This window comes from Muscardinus avellanarius, assembly GCF_963383645.1.
Source record: "Muscardinus avellanarius genome assembly, chromosome: X".
NCBI lineage: Eukaryota > Metazoa > Chordata > Mammalia > Rodentia > Gliridae > Muscardinus > Muscardinus avellanarius.
In genome coordinates, this window is record NC_137792.1 from 45,830,896 (window position 1) to 45,852,005 (window position 21,110).

At 38.6% G+C, this 21,110-nt stretch overlaps 1 protein-coding gene across 2 annotated transcripts in view; it reads right to left on the reverse strand.

Annotated features, from left to right (window-relative positions):
- Positions 1-21,110, reverse strand: part of PHF8 (PHD finger protein 8) — a gene marked incomplete at both ends in the record, with an annotated part of 115,353 nt that overhangs the window by 14,950 nt on the left and 79,293 nt on the right. For both annotated transcript variants that reach the window (XM_080719622.1, XM_080719621.1), the window contains one exon: positions 14,474-14,569. In XM_080719622.1, coding sequence (XP_080575748.1) covers positions 14,474-14,569 — 96 coding nt within the window. The remainder of the gene's footprint in view (positions 1-14,473; positions 14,570-21,110) is intronic.

Below are 21,110 nucleotides of genomic sequence, written 5' to 3' on the forward strand. Positions count from 1 at the left end.
AGGTCTGGGAGTGTAGCCCGGAGGTAGAAGGGCTTCCAGGAACCCCAGTACCACCAAAAAAATAAATAAATAAATAAATAAACCTAAGAAAGGAGGTAAAAGAGCTCTACAAAGAAAATTATAAAACATTGAAAAAAGAAATTGAAGAAAACCTGAGGAGATGGAAAAGTCTCCCATGCTCTTGGATAGGCAGATTAAACATGAAATGGCCATTTTTCTAAAAGTGATCTATAGATTCAATGCAATACCCATTAATTACTATGGTAATTCCTCACGGACATAGAAAAATCAGTCCCTACATTCATTTGGAACAACAAAAAAAAACAGAATAGCCAAAGTAGTTCTCAACAACAAGAACCATTCAGGAGGAATCATAATACTTGGCTTCAAACTATACTACAAAGCCATAATAATAAAAACAGCATGGTATTGGCACAAAAACAGATACATAGACTAATGGCACAGAATAGAAGATTCAATAACAAATCCAAACACTTACAGCCAATTGATTTTTGACAAAAAGGCCAAAAACATACAATGGAAAAAGATAGCCTCTTCAACAAATGGTGTTTGCAAAACTGGTTAATCATATCCAGAAAATGGAAATAAACTCCACTTTCTCACCCTGCACAAGATTCAATTCAAGATGGATCAAAGACTTGGAAATCAGACCAGAGACCTTGCAGCTCCTTGAAAAAGGCATAGATCCAACACTGCAACACATAGGCATAAGTAAAAATTTTCTCAATAAGACCCCAAAGGCACAAGAAATTAAAAGGAGGGTCAATATATTGGATTGCATTAAACTGAAGAGCTCTGTACAGCAAAGGAAACTACCAAGAACCTCAAGAGAGCTGACAGAATGGGAGAATTTTTTTTTTTTTACCAACTATTCCTCCAATAGAGGACTAATATCTAGAATATATAGAGAACTCAAGAAACTTATTGCTAAGAAAACAACCAAGCCGGGCATGATGGTGCACACTTGTAATTCCAGTACTTGGGAATCTGAGACAAGAGGATGGAAGTTTGCAGCCAGCCTCAGCTACTTAGTGAGACCCTCCATAACTTAGCGAGACATTGCTTCAAATAAAGGATAAAAAACAGGGATAGGGCTGGGGGTGCAGCTCAGAGGTAGAATGCCTCTCAGTTTCATTCTTAGTACCTAAAAAAGCCAATAAAAATGGGCAAGGGTGTGGTGGCACACACTTGTAATCCCTGTGCTTGGGAGGTGGAGACAGGAGGATCGCACAGGTTCGAAGCTAGCTGCGTTGGCTTAAGAGACCCTGTTTCCAAATAAAAAAGTATAAAAATAGGTCTGGGAGTGTAGCCTGAAGGTAAAAGGGTTTCCAGGAACCCCAGTACCACCAAAAAAAGGGGGGCAAGGGAACTGAATAGATAGCTCACAAAAGTAGGAATTCAAATGATTAATAAATGTATGAAAAAATGTTTAACATCATTAGCAACCAAAGAGATGGAGTTCAAAACTACCCTGAGATTTCACCTAACTCTAATTAGAATGGCAATCATAAAAACACAAACAGCAAATGCTGATGAGGATGTGGAGAAGTGGGAACTCTAATACATTGTTAGTGGGATTGCATATTAGTGCAACCACTTTGGAAAACAGTGTGGTGGATCCTCAAAAGAATGGTAACGAACCTATCATATGATCCAGCAATATCTTCTGAGTATCTACCCAAAAGAATGAAAACCAAACTATCAAGCTAATGCATGTATATCTGTGTTTATAGTAGCACAATTCATAAATGCCAAACTATGGAACCAGCCAAGATGTCTATCAACAGATGAATTGAATACAAAACTATTAGATATGACACAATGGAATTTTACTCAGCCACAAAAAACAAAATTTTGTCATTTGTGGGGTAATGGATGGAACTCGAGAACATTATGCTTAGTGAGATTAGTCAGTCACAAAAAGTAAAAAATCGGATGCTCTCTCTAATATTTAGAAGCTAGGGAGAAAGAGGGTCATAGGAGAAACTTCAGCTGAAGAAAGAGAAACCATAGATGAGAAAATAGGCAACCTGAGGGAGACTGGAGTGGGAAAGAAGAAAATACTCTAATGTACATGATGTATAGTCATAAGCATATCACAGTCAATCACTAAGCCAAACATGAGAAAGAGGGAGGGGGAGGGAATGGGAAATGGGATGGGAATTGGGAAAGGGTTAAATGAGTGATGTATGCATGTATGCCTCTACCATCTTGTACTCCATTAAGATGTTTGACTACAATGCACCAATAAAAGAAAAAGATACTACACCTGATCTTAGTCAAAAGGTCAAGAGATGAATAAGTCAATTATATGAGATATTTTGGTACATCTAGGGGATATTTAAATAAGAACTTAGATGATATTAAGAAACAAATGTTACTTTGGCCTGGGTGTCATATAATGGTACTGTGGTTATGGAGAAAAATATTATTTTGTAGAGATGCATACTGAAGTAATTAGGATGAGCTGTCATAATGAGTGACATAGGTGAAAATGTCAAAGTAAGGAGCTCTCAAAGTCCATTCTGCAATAAAAGCAATGAGAAAGCTAACAAAAATGATTACAATAGGCTTTTTCAGAACTCTGTAAATTAACCAAAGGCTTGCAGAAACCAGTAGGGTATTTATCCAAGAAAAACAGCTAATCTCAGAACAGGGAGCTTTGTGGCATTTTATCCTGACCTAGACACATTCACCTTTGCCCAGCTCAGTGACATCCTTGAAAAATAACATCCCACATGTCCAGTGGTAAGCAGAAAGGAGCTGGAGCTTTCTTTCCAAACCTAGTACTAAAAGCCTCTTGCTGGGGGAAAATTCATAATATTTAAAGGTAAGTGCTTAATGTGAAAGATGCATAAGGTGAAAAATACAGTTGTGGCAAACAATGTATTAACCCCAATTTTTTTTATTTTTTTATTTTTTTTGCGGTACTGGGGATGGAACCCAGGGGTATTCTACCTCCAAGCTATACCCCCAGCCCTATTTTTTATTCTTTATTTTGAAAGAGTCTCAGAGTTGTAAAAGGCCTCACTAAGTAGCTGAGGCTGGCTGTGAACCTGGATCCTCCTTGTCTTGGCCTCCCAAATGCTGGGATTATAAGCATGCACCACCATGCCTGACTCCAAATTCTTAAAAGGTAGCTGAAGAATGAGATATCTTTAGGAGATCTGTGAAGCTTCTAGATTCTGTGAATCTAGAAGGCCAAATGCTTGGGCTGCATACAAGACACGAGAACTACCTAAGCACTCACCTCTGGCTGACTTTGAGGCTCTGTACAAACAGGAAATGAAAGCTAAGGCAGAGTTGTAAACTCCCTGGCTAAGTGTTGAATGTATACCCCAACATGCTCACAGAAGCCCTCAGCAAGTCTTTAAGAAAATCTCTGTCAAATCATTATTTGAGCACTAAGTTACTAGAGTAGAGACATCAGTGGTCACATACAAAAAGAATACATATTTTGAGCCAGGCATGGTGGTGTGTGCTTGAAATCCCAGAATTCAGGAGGCTAAGACCAGAGGATCATGGTTCAAGGACAGCCTCAGCTAAGTACTTAGGCCCTTTGCTACTCAGTGAGACTGTTTCAAAAAATAAAAAGACTAAAAAAATAGGGCTGGCGGGTGTAGTTCAGAGGTAGAATGCCCGAGTTCAATCCCCAGTACTGCAGAAAAAAAATACATATTTTGCAGGATTTCAGAGAATTCACTAAAAAAATAACAAAAACAACAATCAACAATAATAAACCCTGGGGAGCAGAGTGAGGAGAATCTGACTTCCGGAGCTGTCACAGTATTTAAAATGTCTAGTTTCAGCCGGGTGTGGTGGCACATGCTTATAATCTCAGTACTTGAAAGGCTGAGACAAGAAGATCACAGGTTCAGGGTCAGCCTCAGCTACTTAGTGAGGCTGTCTGCAACTTAGCGAGACTTTGTTTCAAAATAAAGAATAAAACACAAGGCTAGGAGAGGTGTAGCTCAGAGGTAGAATGCCCCTGGTTTCAATCCCTAGTACCACAAAAATAAATAAATTGTCCAGTTTCAACAAAAATTATAAGACTTATAAAGGAAAACAAGTGTAGCCATACATAGAAAAAAAGCAATCAACAAAAACTGTCCCTGACCTCCTACATAAAGTTGTACTTAACAGATAGGGACTTTAAATCAGCTATTATAAATATTTTTAAAGATTAAGAATGTCTAAAGACATTATGTCTAAACATTCTATAGAAGTCAGGAATAGTGATACAAAACTGTAATCCCAGTACTTGGAAGGCAGAGACAGGAGGATCACAGGTCCAAGGCCAGCCTCAGAAATTTAGTGAGTTCCCGTTTCAAAATAAAAATAAAAATGGCCAGGGTATAGCTCAGAGACAGAATGCCCTTTCATCCAGTTACCACTACCAAAAAAAAAAAAAAAAAAAAAAAAAAAAAAAAAAAACTATAGAAAAGGCATAAGAATAATTTCTCCCCAAATGTAAAATACCAATAATGATCAAAATTATAAAAAGGAACTAAACAGATATTTTAGAGTTAAAAGTAAAATAATTAAAATAAAAACTTCACTAGAAGGGTTGTTTCAAAAGCAGGTTTGAATAAGTAGAAAGAAGAATGAAGAGCCAGATGAAGAAATAATGTTTAAGGGCTGGGGATATAGCTTAGTGCTAGAGTACTTGCCCATCATGTATGAAGCTCTGAGTTTGATTCCTAGCATGGAAAAAAAAAAGAAAAAGAAAAAGGTACGAAGGGAGGGAAATAAGGAAAATAATAGCTTAAAAGGTCACAACTTTTTTTTTTTTTTTTTTTTTGGTGATACTGGGGGTGGAACCCAGGGGCTTTCTACCTCCGGTCTATACTCCCAGACCTTTTTTATATTTTATTTGGAAACAGGGTCTCACACTAAGTTGCTGAGAGCCTAAGTAGCTGAGGCTTTGAACCTGTGCAATCCTCCTGTCTCAGCCTCCCAAGCGTGGGGATTACAGGCGTGTGCCACCACGCCCAGCTAAAATGTAACAAATTTAATAAAAACATTAATCTATACATTCAAGAGCTCAATAAAAGCTGAGCCTAGAGGTACATACTTATAATCTCAGTACTTGTGAAGCTAAGACAGGAGGATCTCAGGTTTGCGGCTAGCCTCAGCAACTTGTGAGGCCCTGCACAACTTAGTGAGACCCTGTTTGAAAATAAAGAATAAAATAGAGCGGTGGGGTAACTCAGAGGTAGAATACCCCTAGGTTCAAATCACCAGTACCACATACACAAAAAAGAACTCAATAAATTGCAAGTTGGATAAACTAATCATAACCAAAACCAAAGATGAAAAGAAAACATTGGAAGGAGCATAACAGAAGTGATTTACAATATACAGGAATTTCAATAAGACGGACAGCTTATTTATCATAAGAAATCACAGAGTATAGAAGGCTGTACAATGACATTTTAAAAATGCTGAAAGAAAAACACTGTCAACTGAAAATTCCAAAGATAGCAGAACTATTCTTTGAATGAAAAGTTATCAAGGAATTCTTAGATAAATAAAAGCAGATAGTTTATCACTAGTAGACCTGCCCTATAAGAAATGGTAACGGGAGAGCTGGGGATATAGTTCAGTGGAGAGTGCTTGATTAGCATATACAAGGCCCTAAGTTGTTTGATTCCCAGCATCATAAAAATACACATCTAATAACAGATTTTCAAAAAATATCAAGTGAAAACTGACAAAACTGAAGGGAGAAATAGATAAACAATAGCTAGAGAATCCAATACCTCATTTTCAATATAGACAAAAAAATTAGAAGATCAGCAAAGAACTAGAGATTCCATAATGTTTACAATTTTGCTTAAAATGTCTCAGAAAGACAAATAGATAAAGTAGGGAAAATGTTAACTATTAACTCTGGGCTACAGATAAAGGTGTTCATGGTATTAAATTACAATTTTTTTTTTGCAGATCTGGGGATGGAACCCAGTGGCATTTGAACCCTGAGCTACAGCCCCTGCCCTATTTTTTATTCTTTATTTTGAAACCAGGTCTGAGTTGCAGAGGGCCTCACTAAGTAGCTGAGGCTGTCCAGGAACCTCAATCCCCTGGTCTCCATCTCCTGAATGCTGGGATTACAAATGTGTGCCACCACGCCCGGCTAAATTATAATTTTTATATGTAATTTATATATAAATTATATGACTTCTTTCAGGAATATGGCGACCGAGAGAAGCAGCACTTATGAGTCCTCCTGATACCCGATCTCCATTGCCTCAAAAACAGCATTCTACAAAGCCAGAAAATACTATCGGTAGAGAAATAAAAACGATAAAAACAAGGGAGAGAATAAGATTAGAAGACTGACCAGAGAATAGAAAAAAACCGGCCTGCCTTGTGGTGGTGGGTGCCACCCCAGCGCCATTTTGCATCATAGCTCTGGTCTCCAGAGATGAAAAGGAAAACAAGGACCTAAAGTGATCAGCTGTAGACCCATGGGTTGTAAGTCATCAGTCCTTTCTGTGCAAATACCACCTACAACTTCCAGTGGCTGAGCTCACCAAGCCCTCCAGGTATCCAGAGTGGAGCTCAACACCAGAAAAGAAACCCACACTCCTTGTAGCCGAGGGCGCCACCATCTTACCAGCGGCAGCCGTGCTCACCATGCCCGCCAGATATCCAGACCAGTGTGTTCCAAAATCATAAGTGAAACTGTGGTCCCAACAGGAGAACTTCCATTGCTGCGCCCCCAGGGACTCGCGCAGCTGCGATAAACTCCCTGGGTCTTAGATTTTGTGGTTTGACCCAGTGAAGGCGTAGTGGCAGCTGAGAGTACCACACTCTCCAGAGATCCAGAGCAGCTCTCAATAACACCATAAGTGCTGGGCGTGGTGGAGAATGCTTGTAATCCCAGCGCTAGGGAGGCTGAGACAGGAGGATCGCACAAGTTTGAAGTCAGCCTCAGCTACTTAGTAAGGCTTTCGGCAACTTAGTGAGACCCTGTTTCCAAATAAAATAGAAAATAGGTCTGGGAGTATAGTCTGGAGGTAGAAAAGCCCCTGGGTGTCAACCTCAGTACCACAGGAAAAAAAAACACCATAAGTGAAATTGTGGTTCCGTGGAAAATCACCCAGCTCTGCACCCCAGGGTCTCCCGCAGCCCCGATAAACTCCCTGGATCTGAGACTTTGCATTACAACTTGGAGAGGTGGGAGTAGAGTCTGCTGTTGGACATAGCAGAGGCTCAGACAGACTCAGGCTCTGATTAGTGGAAAGTGTGTGGGGAGACCTATGCTTAACACTAGACCCAACTAGTAGGATCTCTGGGATCACTACAGACCTCCCAATTGTGCTGAACAGGGAGAAGTGAGACCAGTCCAGCTTTAGCTGTGGAGAACAGAGACTCCTCTGCTTACCTGCTGATATCTCTATAAATTCCTACTGCTAAGATTGGATCAGAAATAATATCCACAAAAGACAAGATGCCAAAACATCAGAAAAACAAGCCTGAGAATCCTGAAAATATGAGAACTAGGAACAGTGAAGAAATAATGGAAATAATAAGTACTAACCTACAAGAAATGCAAGAAGGAGAATTTCGAATCCTGATCTTTAATATGATGAAAGGCCTCAAAGCAAGTGTAAAAGAAATGAAAGAGGAAATGGAGACACTAAGAAAGAATCAGAAAGAGGTCTGGAATGAAATGAAAGAGTCAATGAAATAAAACTGGGTGTGGTGGCGCACACTTGGGAGGCTGAGACAGAAGGATCACACAGGTTTGAAGCCAGCCTCAGTTACTTAGTGAGGCTCTCAGCAACTCAGTGAGACCCTGTTTCCAAATAAAATAGAAAATAGGTCTTGGGAGTGTAGCCTGAAGGTAGAAAGCCTCTGGGTTCCAACTCCAGTACCACACACACACACACACACACACACACACACACACACACACACACATAAATGAAATGAAAACAGCAATAGAAAAAAATTTGGAAGATTAGATAAAATGGAAAAAAGAATATCACTGTTAGAAGATAGTTCATTCAAAACTGAAAGCACAGTCAACAGCATACAGAAGTCATTACAGCAACAAAACCTACATATCCAACAACTATGGGACAACATGAAGCATCCTAATTTATAGATAAAAGGCATTGAAGAAGGGATAGAGGTACAGACCAAGAGTATTTGTAATCTCTTCAGAGAAATAATTGCAGAGAATTTTCCAAACATGGAAAGACACTTGGACTTACACGTTTAGGCATACAGAACACCATTAAAACAAGATCAAAGAAGGACCTCCCCACGCCATGTAATAATCAAATGACCAACATAGAGGCCAAGGAAAGAATCTTAAAAGCAGTGGGAACAAAAGAACGGGTGACATATTGGGGTAAAACAATAAAAATCACCCCAGACTATACAACCCAAGTCATGAATGCCAGGAGAGACTAGTATGATGTGATCCAGATCCTGGAAGAAAACAACTTCCAACCAAAATGCTACATCCAGCAAAGTTATTATTCAAAATTGATGGAGAAACAGCTGGGCGTGGTGGTGCATGCTTGTAATCCCTGCGCTTGGGAGACTGAGACAAGAGGATCGCATGGGTTCGAAGCCAGCCTCAGCTACTTAGTGAGGCTCTCAGCAACCTAGTGAGACCCTATTTCCAAATAAAATATATAAAAAAAGGTCTGGGAGTATAGCCCGGAGGTAGAAAGCCTCTGGGTTCCACCCCCAGTACCGCCCAAATGGATGGAGAAACATAAGTGTTTCAAGAAAATTCATGAATTCAAAGCCAACACTAGAGAAAAATACTTAAAGAATAAACCATAAAGAAGAAAAAAAAGGCCAGGCATGGTGGCACACGCTTGTAATCCCTGTGCTTGGGAGGCGGAGACAGGAGGATTGTGCAGGTTCGAAGCCAGCCTCGCTAGCTTAAGAGACCGTTTCCAAATAAAATATAAAATAGGTCTGGGAGTGTAACCCAGAGGTAGAAGGGTTCCATCCCCAGTACCACCAAAAAAAAAAGAAGAAGAAGAAGAAGAAGAAGAAGAAGAAGAAGAAGAAGAAGAAGAAGGAAGAAACAAATTTCAGAACCAGAGAAGAGATGAAGTTGATCAGCAGGGCATCTAAGTAAACAAGAAATAACATTATACCAAACAGAAGATAGAAGACAAAATGACAGGAAACAAAAATCATAGTTCAATAATAACTCTGAATGTCAAAGGACTTACCAATCAAAAGACTTAGACTGGCAATGTGGATTAAAAAACATAACTCAAATATATTCTTTTTGCAAGAAACTCACCTTACAGCCAAAAGACATTCACAGACTGAAAGTGAAAGGATGTAAAAAGATATATCATGCTAATGGAGACCAAAAACGGGCAAGAGTAGCAAAGCTAATATCCAACAAAACAGACTTTAAGATAAAACACATCAGAAAAGACAAAGCAAGGCACTTCCTTTTATTAAAAGGAATAACTCACCAAGAAGATATAATGATAGTAAATGTTTATGCCTCAAATGTGGGAGCAGCCATATTTGTAAAACAAACCCACCAGGACATGAGATCTCAAATAGATCCAAATACGATAATATTGTGAGACCTCAACATACCTTTCACGCCATTAGATTGATCTTCAGGGCAAAAGATAAGTAAAGACTCTTCAGAAATCAAGAAAACTATAAACCAAATGGACCTAATAGACATATACATAATATTTCAACCAGGGACAGCAGAATACATATTCTTCTCAGTAGCTCATGGAAGCATCTCAAAAATAGATCACATCCTGGGCCACAAAGCAAGCTCTAGCAAATTCAAAAGATGTAATATAATTCCCTGCATCTTTTCAAACCACAATGGAATAAAAGTAGAAATCAACAACAGGAAGACCAAAGGAAACTATTTAAACACATGAAGATTGAATGATACACTACTGAATGATAAGTGGGTAAGATCAGAAATAAGGAGAGAAATAAAGAAATTTCTGGAATTAAATGAAAATAGAGACACAACTTATCAAAATCTATGGGACACTTTGAAGGTAGTGTTAAGAGGAAAGTTTATATCATTGAGCAACCACATAAGAATAGAGAGTCGCCAAGTAAACAACCTAATGACACATCTCAAGGATCTAGAAAGACTGCAACAGTCTAATCCCAAAGCTTGCAGAAGGCAGGAAATTATTAAAATCAGATCAGAGATAAATGAAATAGAGAATAAAAAAACAATTCAAAGACTCAGCAAAACAAAAAGTTGGTTCTTTGAAAAGATTAATAAGATTGACATACCCTTGGCAAACCTAACCAAAAGAAAGAATGAACTCAAATTATTAAAATAAAAAATGAAAAAGGAAATATCACCACAGACAGTGGGGGAAATTCAAAGGATTATCAGAAACTATTTTGAGCCGGGCGTGGTGGTACACGCTTGTAATCTCAGCATTCGGGAGGCTGAGACCTGGAGGATCGTGGTTCACGGACAGCCTCAGCTACTTAGTGAGGCCCTCTGCAACTCAGTGAGACCCAGTTTCAAAATAAAGAATAAAAAAATAGGGCAGGGGGTATAGCTCGGAGGTCAAATGCCCCTGGGTTCCATCCCCAGACCTGCAAAAAAAGAAAAAAGAAAAAAAAGAAACTACTTTGAAAATTTATACTCCAATAGACTGGAAAACATAGAAGAAATTGATAGATTTCTAAGCACATATAACCTACCTAAACTGAACCAAAAGGGCATAGCAAGCCTAAACCAACCAATAGCAAGCAAAGAAATATAAACAGCAATAAAAATTCTGCCATCAAAGAAAAGCCCAGGTCCTGATTGGGTTTACAGTTGAATTCTACAAAACCTTCAGTAAAGAACTAATACCAATACTTTATAACTTGTTCCAGGAAATTGAAAGAGATGGAATTCTCTCAAATTGTTTGTATGAGGCTAGTATCACATTAATCCCCAAACCAAATAAAGATTCCTCAAGAAAGGGAGTTACAGACCAATATCCTTAATGAACATAGATGCAAAAATCTAAACAAAATACTAAGCTACACGCATTCAAAACCATATCAAGAGAATTGTACACCACGACCAAGTCGGTTTCATTCCAAAAAAGCAACATACACAAATCAATACACGTTATTCACCACTGAGAACAAAAACCACATGATCATGTCAATAGATGCTGAAAAAGCATTTGACAAAATCCAACACCCATTCATGTTAAAAACACTGCAGAAAACTGGAATAGAAGGAATGTATTTCAACATCATTAAGACAATATACAATAAACCCAAAGCCAACATCATATTGAATGAGGAAAAACTGTAAGAATTTCTTCTAAAATCAGGAACAAGACAAGGATGCCCACTATCACCTCTCCTTTTCAAAATAGTCCTCGAGACTCTTGCCACAGCCATGAGAAGGAAAGCAAAGGAATTCAAAAAGGAAGAGAGGAATTAAAACTATCCTTATTTGCAGATGACATGATCCTTTATCTAGAAGACCCAAAGAACTCAACCAAAAGACTACTGGAGCTGATTAACCAATTCAGCAAAATTGCAGGATACATAATCAATCTAAAGAAATCAGTTGCTTTTCTATACAGCAACAATGAATCCACAATGAAAGACATAAAGAAAACAATTCCATTCACTATAACTTCAAAACCAATAAAATACCTAGGAATAAACCTAACCAAAAATATAAAAGACTTCTACAATGAAAACTATAAAACATTAAAGAAAGAAGTTGAAGACCTTGGAAGATGGAAAGATCTCTCGTGTTCATGGATAGGCAGAATAAATATCAAAATGGCCATTCTGCCAAAAGTGATCGACAGATTTAATGCAATTCCTATCAAAATATCAACGACATTCTTCATAGACCCAGAAAAATCAGTCATGAATTTTATATGGAGAAAGAAAAGACCTAGAATAGCCAAAGAAATCCTCAGCAACCAGAACCATGCAGGTGGCATCACAATCCCTGCCTTCAAATTATACTATAGAGCAATAGTAGTAAAAACAGCATGGTATTGGCACAACAACAAGCATACAAACCAGTGGAACAGGATAGAAGATATAGAAACAAATCCACACACCTATAGTCAATTAATCTTTAACAAAGGGGCCAAACTCATATGCTAGAGAAAAGACAGCCTTTTCAACAAATGGTGCTGGGAGAACTGGCTATCCATTAGTAGAAAGTGCATGCTTGTAATCCCAGTACTTGGGGAGGCTGAGACAGGAAGATCTAAGTTAGTGGCCAGCCTCAGCTACTTAGTGAAGCCCTCTGCAACTTAGTGAGTCCGCGAGACCCTGTTTCAAAAGTAAAGAATAAAAAATAAAATTGGGCTGGGGGTGTATCTCGGAGGTAGAATGCCCCTGGTTTCAATTCCCAGCACCACAAAAAAGAGAAATGGTGGTATAATCTCTAATACTTTAAGTTTAGGAGGTATCTACAGGGAAAATGAAAACTATGAAGTTGCCTTTCAGGCACAGAATTGGAGGCCAGGAAGCTAGAACAGAAAAAAATTCTTTGCATCCTTAATTCCTTCATACCATTTTATTTGCTATACATACTACCTTTGATTAAAAGGTCAAAACATAGCCAGACATGGTACCTCATGCCTGTAATTCCATTACTTGGGAGGCTGAGACAGGAGGATCTCAGGTTCAAGGCCAGCCTCAGCAACTTAGCAAGACTCTGTTTCAAATAAAATATAAACTAGGGCTGAGGGTGTATCTCAAAGGTAGAATCCCTCTAGGTTCCACTCCCAATACGTAAATAAATAAGCAAATAAAGTCAAAACATTTAAAGAGTAAGATATATAATTGTATATACAATGTTATTTCAAACACATAAAAAATGCTGAGGAAAAAGGACTGGACTGGAAGGAAACAGGTCAAAACTTTAAAGTGCTTGCTTCTTTGTGGCAAAACCATGAGTGATTTCTTCTTTATAATTTCCTCTATCTTCAGTATTTTACACATTTTCTATTATACATATCTGAAAAAATTACTTTTTTCAGGCATTGTAGCACACACCTGTAATTCCAGTACTTAAGAGGCTGAGACAGGGAAATCCCAGCTTCACAGCTAGCCTCAGCAACTAAAGTGAGGCCTTCCACAACTTAAGGATACCCTGTTTCAAAATAAAAAAGGGCTGGGGGTACAGCTTGGAGGTAGAAGGCCCAAGTTCAATCCCCAGGAAGAGAAATCCCAGGGGAAGAGAAATATAAGAAAATAATTTGCTAATTATATCAATCATAAAGCACTTTCCCAGGAATGCCCTGCTATACCACTTCGAAAATCCCAGAAAAGCCAAATAGGGCTGGGTGGGAAGAGTAGGGCCTTTACTTCCTGAAAACCACAGATGCTGAGATCCCAGACCCTTTATGACATACTAGTGCAGAAATGGCCTCAGTTTCTCATACCTCCTTGAACACATGCCATTTTGCAATGTGACTTTGCAGTTCCCCTTTCAAGAAGTGCAATCTACTTCTCCAGTCATGGGGTTAAGGCTTGCTCTGGCCAATGTGTCGATAACAAAGTGACACATGCAGAGACTTGAAAAGAATTTGCAGGATGGGGCTTGCCCTTTCTTGTTGCTGGAAACCCTTCTGCTACCCTATAAAAAAGATTTGGAATGGCCTCAGGGTGGACAAGAGACTACCTGGAGAAAGGCCCTAGCTTAGATTAGGTCTCAGCTACTTGAGGAAGATCTTTTTATACCACTGAGCCCCCAGTCAAGTTGGTTCAGAAAAAAAAACTGTTCAAACAGAATCATGAAAAATGGTCAATTGTTCCATGTTCAACTTAATGATTATTCTTCCTCTCTTCCTCAAGAGATGGGTTCATGCCGGGCGTGGTGGCACACGCTTGTAATCCCCGTGCTTGGGAGGTGGAGACAGGAGGATCAGGCTGGTTCGAAGCCAGCCCCACTGGCTTATGAGACCCTGTTTCCAAAAATAAAAAAGTATAAAAATAGGTCTGGGAGTGTAGCCCGGAGGTAGAAGGGCTTCCAGGAACCCCAGTACCACCAAAAAAAAAGAGAGAGAGAGAGATGGGGTCTCAACAGGTATTGGTCTTGAACTCTGTAGAGCTCCAGTCAGTATGATTTCCCTCCTTGGCAGCAAAACTACCAGATGACTAGGATGATGGTATTAGAATGTTCTTAGAAGCTCTAGACTGCTTGGTGAAATGATGTTCAAGGTCTTCCTTCTTTCATCTCAATCCATAAAATATCATAAGCAACATGCTCCATTATCTCTGGCTTGTTGGACTGACTGTATAAACTGTGTGTTGTATTGATAATTTTAGCTCTAGCACCTAACATGGTGCCTAGACAACAAAGATTTTTGAATAAACAAATGAGTGAGTGCATTGGGTCTTAGTATGTTAAACATTCCTCCTATCGCTAGCCTACTTCCTCCGATCACCTCTACAGAGTCTAAGGTATGGAATACTGGATCACCTTTAGGGCTCCACGGAGCATCATCTGAATTTTTCTTTTTCTTCGGCCGAGATTTCAAAGCAGGGTCATCATCATCAGACTCCAGGGAAGGATAGACTGCAGAGGGAAGAAAAAGCAGAGTAAACTGAGATCTCATCCAAAAAGGGTAAAGACAGAATAATTTATACTTCAATTTTTTCTCACTCCTCAAGAAGTATACCCTTTACTTAATCCATATCCAACTGTACAAGTCCCTGAATATATCTCATACATTTTATGCTTTTTCTACTTTTTCATTCTTGTTGCAACAGTCCTCTTGAATTCACCTAATTTTTATTCTTTTGCCCAACATCTATATGGTGAGTAACAACTTTGTGAATTATGTTACTCACCTTTCAAAATTCAGGTCTCGATTCACAAACAAAAATACTTCCCTCACTCTCCTAATCTGACTCACATACCTCCTTCTAAGTTCTCTGTAGTATCCTATGTGTGACTATACTAAAGTTGTTATATAGGGGTTGGAAGTTGATCATTAAATGTGTTACCCTGACTTACGATAAGGTCAGGAATTTATATTATCTGAATTCATATTAAGGGAATCTATCACAAAGCAAGTAGGTGTTCAGGGTTTGCTGAGAAAATTGAAAAATACATAATATCCACTTTAACCAGGCATGGTGTGGCACACACTTATAATCCCAGTACTTGGGAGGCTGAGACAGGAGGATCAAAGGTTTGTAGCCAGCCTCAATAACTTAGGCCCTCAGCAACTTAGTGAGGCCCTCAGAAATTTAAGGAGACTGAAAATACAAAAACAGGTCTGTCGGATGTAACCCCTAGGTTCAGCCTCTAGTACCAAAAATATATATTAAAAGACAAATGAATAAAGCAAGTAGCTATATACTTCTTTTTGGTGGTACTGTGGAAAAGAACCTCCAAGCTTCATCCTCAGCCTGATGTTATTACTTATTTGGAAACAGGGTCTCCCTATACTGCGGAGAGTCTCACTACTTAATAGTGCTGTCCCCAAACCTGTGATTCTCCTGTCTCAGCCTCCCAAGTACTGGGATTACAGGCATGTGCCATCACGCACAGCAGCTATAAATTTGTGTCACCAGGAATATAATTCATGAAGATATAATCTGTGACAAAAAGAAATAACATGGGGAGGTAGAGCTGTTAAAGAGTCAAATTTTGTATGCTATAATAGCTAAATGGTATAAATTTAAACTAGACTGTTATAGTTAGGATGTTTATTTTAATTTCCAGGGTAACCTCTAGAAAATAACTAAAAAATTAAAAGCCGGGCATGATGACCCATGCTTATAATCCCAGTACTTGGTAGGCTGAGACAAGAAGATCTCAGGCTCAAGGCCAGCCTCTGCAACTGAGTGAGACTCTCAGCAATTGAGTGAGACCCTGTTTCAAAATAAAAAGGGCCAGGGGTGTATCTCAGAGGTAGAATGCCTATGGGTTCAATCTCTGGTACCACAATAAATAAGTAAAGGAAATGAGGGGTGAATCAAATTGTATACTACAAAAAAAATCAATGAAAATAAAAAGGAAAGTAATAATGCACCGAGGAACGAAAATACATTAGACATAGAAAACAAGGAGTAGTCGAGTGATGTAGTGCATGCCTATTGAGTCAGGAGGGTCACTTGAACATTAGGAGATGGGGCCAGCATGGGCAACATAGTGAGACCTCATCTCTACAACAATAGCACAAGAAAACAAACTATAAAACAATGTACAATCTTATCAGTTATTGCTTTAAATGCAACTTAAAGTCACTAATCAAAAGGAAGAGAGGGGGAGAATGCAATAAAAACATGATCCAGTTGTATACCATCTGCAGGAGATACACATTAGACCCCCCAAAAAATAACTACATTGAAAGAAATGACTGAAGAAAGATACCCCAGGCAAACAGTAACCAAAAAGAGAGTTGGGTGGCTATAATAATACCTGACAAAATATATTAAGTTGAAAACTATTTCAGGATGTGAAGAAAGGCATTACATATTAATATATGGCCAACTCAGCCAGGCATGGTGGCGCACACTTGTAATCACAGCATTTGGGAGGCTGAGACAGGAGGGTTGAGGTTCACGGACAACCTCGGCTACTTAGTGAGGCCCTTTGCAACTCAGTGAGACCCTGTTTCAAAATAAAGAATAAAAATAGGGTTGGGGGAGTAGCTCGGAGGTAGAATGTCCCTAGGTTCCATCCCCAGTACTGACAAACACACGCGTGCGCGCGCACACACACACACACACACGGCCAATCCATCAAGAACATATACCAGCGGGGCATGACAGAGGATACTTGTAATCCCAGTACTTGGGAGGCTGAGATAGAAGGACTGCAGGAGGTTCAAGGCCAGCCCCAGCAACTTAGCAAGATCGTGTTTCCAAAAAAAAATACGAAAGGGCTGGGGTTTAGCTCAGAGATAGAATGCTCTGGGTTCCACCCCCAATACCATACACAAAAAGAACATATAACAGTTATAAATATATATACACCTAACAACAGAGTCTCAAAATATATAAAGTAAGCCAGGCATGATGGCACATGTCTTTAATTTCAGTACTTGGAAAGCTGAGACAGGAGGAAAGCTGAGACAGGAGGATCACAGGTTTAAGGCCTCAGCAACTTAATGAAACCCTCAATAACTTAGCAAGATCCTGTTTCAAAGCAAAAACAACAATATAGGGATAGGGGTGTAGTTCAGAATGCCCCAAGGTTCAATTCCTATCACCACACACAATATATATATATAATATATATTTTATCTATTATGTTAAGAATACATATTATGAATAATATGTTATTATAATATCTATTAAGAATACATTATATTCATATATATGAAAGAAACATACAATTAGAGTGGAAACAGCAGTTCTACAATAATAGAGATTTCAATATCCTACTTTCATTATTTGATAATATAGGGAGAGAGAAGATAAATAAGGGAATAGAAGACCTGAACAAACTATAAATCAACTAGACCTAACATACACATAGAAAATATTCCACACAAAAAGAGCAGAAAACACATTTTCTTAACTGCACAGGAAACGCTCTCCAGAACAGACTATATGATAGGCTACTAAATAAGTCTCAGTACATTTTATTTATTTATTTATTTATTTATTTATTTATTTATTTATTTATTTGGTGGTACTGGGGATGGAACTCAGGGGCATTCTACCTCCAAGTGACATCCTAGCTCTACTTTTATTTTTTTTATTTTTTATTTTTTTTGGCGGTACTGGGGTTCCTGGAAGCCCTTCTACCTCCGGGCTACACTCCCAGACCTATTTTTACATTTTTATTTGGAAACAGGGTCTCCTAAGCCAGCGCGCGTGGCTGGCTTTGAACCTGCGCGATCCTCCTGTCTCTGCCTCCCAAGCGTGGGGATTACAAGCGTGCGCCACCACGCCCGGCCCAACAGGTGAAATTAAACAACACACTCTTAACCAAAGAAGAAATTACAAGTGTGATTATGGGGACTTTTGAGATAAATAAAAACAAAAATACAACACACCTAAAACTTTGGTACGCAGCAAAATCAGTGGTCAGATAGAAGTTTTAGCTATAAATGCCTTCATTATAAAGATAAAAGATCTGGAATCAATAACCTAACTTCATAATTTCAAAACTTTTTAAAAGACCAAACTCAACCCCAAACTAAAAAGAAATAAGGATTAGAGTGGAGATAAAAGAAAAAGAGAATAGAAATGCAACAGAAGGAATCAAGAAAAACAATAGTTAATTCTTAGAAAGATCAATAAAATTGGCAAGTACTTACAGCTAGAGTAACCAAGAAGGAAAGAGAGAAGACACAAATACCTAAAATCAGGAATGAAAGTAGGGGCATTACTTTCAGACCTTGCAGAAATATGAAATATTCTAAGAGGATACTATGAACAACATATGCCAACATACCAAATAAACTATGTAAGATGGGAGCTGTGGGTACATACCTGTACTTGGGAGTATTTATATAGGGAGTACTTATACTTGTCTGACTTGAGAGGCTGAGACAGGAGGATCACAGGTTCGAGGCCAGTCTTAGCAACTTAGCAAGATGAGATTAATGAGATCCTGTTTCAAAATTAAAAATTAAAAAATGGCTGGAGGTTTAGCTTGGAGATGTAATGTTTCTGAGTTTAACCCTAATGCCAAAATAAAATAAAAATAAAAATATGAAATGGGTAAATTCTAAGAAATACACAGATCACCTAAACTGACTTAAAAAATGTAAAATCTCAACAGACCTATATAACAAATAGAAAGATTGAATCAACAACCAAAAATTTTCCAACAAAGAAAAGTCCAGAGCCATATGACCTCACGGGTACCAAACATTCAAAAAAGAATGAGCAAGCTAGGTGTGGTGGTGCACATTTGTAATCCCTGTACTTGGGAGGCTGAGACAGGAGGATTGCAGGTTTGAAGGAAGCCTTGACAAGTTAGTGAGGCTTTCCGCAACTTAATGAAACCCTGTTTCCAAATAAGAAATAAAATCTGACTGGGGGTTTAGCTCAGAGGTAAAATGCCTCTGGATTCAATCCCCGGTGCCACAAAAAAAAAAAAAAAAAAAAAAAAAGAATGAAGAATGAACACCAATTCTTGTCAAACTTTTCCAAAACACAGAAAAGGAAATATATCCTAACTCATTCTATAAGGATCAGTACTACCCTGATGCCAAAGCCAGAAAAGAATGTATACCACAGAAAAAGAAAACTAAAGATCCATATAAATATTGATGCAAAGTTCTTCAATAAAAAACTGGCAAATTGAAATTGAGAAACATATTAAAAGTATCATACAACATGAGTAAATGGAATGTATCCCAGGAATATAAGAGTGATTCAACATGAGAAAAAACTGTCGTATACATTAGTAAAATTAAAGAACAAAAGCAACACATGAGTATTGGTCAATGCAGAGAAAGCATCTGACAAAATCCAACACTCTATCAAGATAAAAAACACTTAGAAAAACAGGAAGAGAAGGTGCTTTCTACAAAGGACAAAGGGCATTTATGAAACCCACAGATAACATCACTGTCAATGGTGAAAGACTGAAACTTCCCTCTAAGATCAAAAATAAAACAAAGATACCCACTTTTACCACTAGTATTCAACTCTAGTCAGAGCAAATAGGCAAACAATCATCATTATCATAAAATAATGAGACATTCAAACTGAAAATAAATTAAAAACTATCTCTATTCACAGATTACTTCATCCTATTACATAAAATCCTGAAGAATCCACAAAAAAAAAACATTTGAGTTAATAATAGAATTCAGCAAAGTAGCAGAGTAGGGCAAAGGAGATCAACATATAGAAATCAGTTGTTTGCTGGGCGTGGTGGTGCACGCTTGTAATCCCAGCGCTTGGGAGGCTGAGACAGGAAGATCTCACAGGTTCGAAGCCAGCCTCAGCTACTTAGTGAGGCTCTCAGGAACTTAGTGAGACCCTGTTTCCAAATAAAATATAAAAACAGGTCTGGGAGTATAGCCCGGAGGTAGAAAAGCCCCTGAGTTCCATCCCCAGTACCACACACACACACACACACACACACACACACACACACACACCAGTTGTGTATCATCCTGTGTTCACAGACTGGATGTCTTAATATCCTTAAGATGATCACTTCTCAGCCTTTTGGCTAAGATCAAATAAGATGACAATTCTACCCAAAGCCATCTACATTATTTTGTGTGTGTGTGTGTGTGTGTGTGTGTGTGTGTGTGGTGTTGGGTATGGAACCCAGAGGCTTTCTACCTCCAGGATACACTCCCAGACCTATTTTCTATTTTATTTGGAAAGAGGGTCTATGTTGCTGAGAGCCTCACTAAGTAGCTGAGGCTGGCTTCGAACCTGTGCGATCCTCCTGTCTCAGCCTCCCAAGCACGGGGATTACAAGCGTGCGCCACCACGCCTGGCTCATCTACATTATTTAACACAATTCCTGGCAAAATACCAAAGGTCCTTTTTTACAGAAATAGAAAAGGTGGTTCTATATTATGAATTAAATTGCAAGTGACCCTGAATAGCCAAAACAATTGTCTTAGTTCATTTGGGCTGCTACACCAAAAATACTATAGACTAGGTGGCTTATAAACAACTGAAATTGTTTTCCTATGTTATGGAGCCCAAGAAACCCAAGATCAAGGAACTGGCTGATTCAGCATTTGGTGAGGGCCAGGTTTTTGGCCATACATGGCAGTCTTCTCCTTGTATCCTCACATGGTAGAAAGAAGCAAAAGATCGTTCTGGGGTATCTTTAATAAAGGCAGTAACCCTTTCACACATCTGGCGTCCTGACCTAATCACCTTACAAAGGCCACACCCCAAAACACCATTGCATTGAATTTTGGGGTACATAAACACAGTAACACGTTTGAAAAAGAACAGAGCTGGATGATTCCGATTTCCCAATTTAAAAACTTACTACAAAGATACAATAATTAACATTATAACATGACCATAAGCACAGACTTAGAGATCTGTAGAATAGATCTGAGTGACCAGAAAGAAATCTGTATATTTACAGTTCATTGACTTTTGACAAGGAGCCAAGACCATTCACTGGGGAAAGAATGGTGTTCTCAAGAAGTGGTGCCATAGAC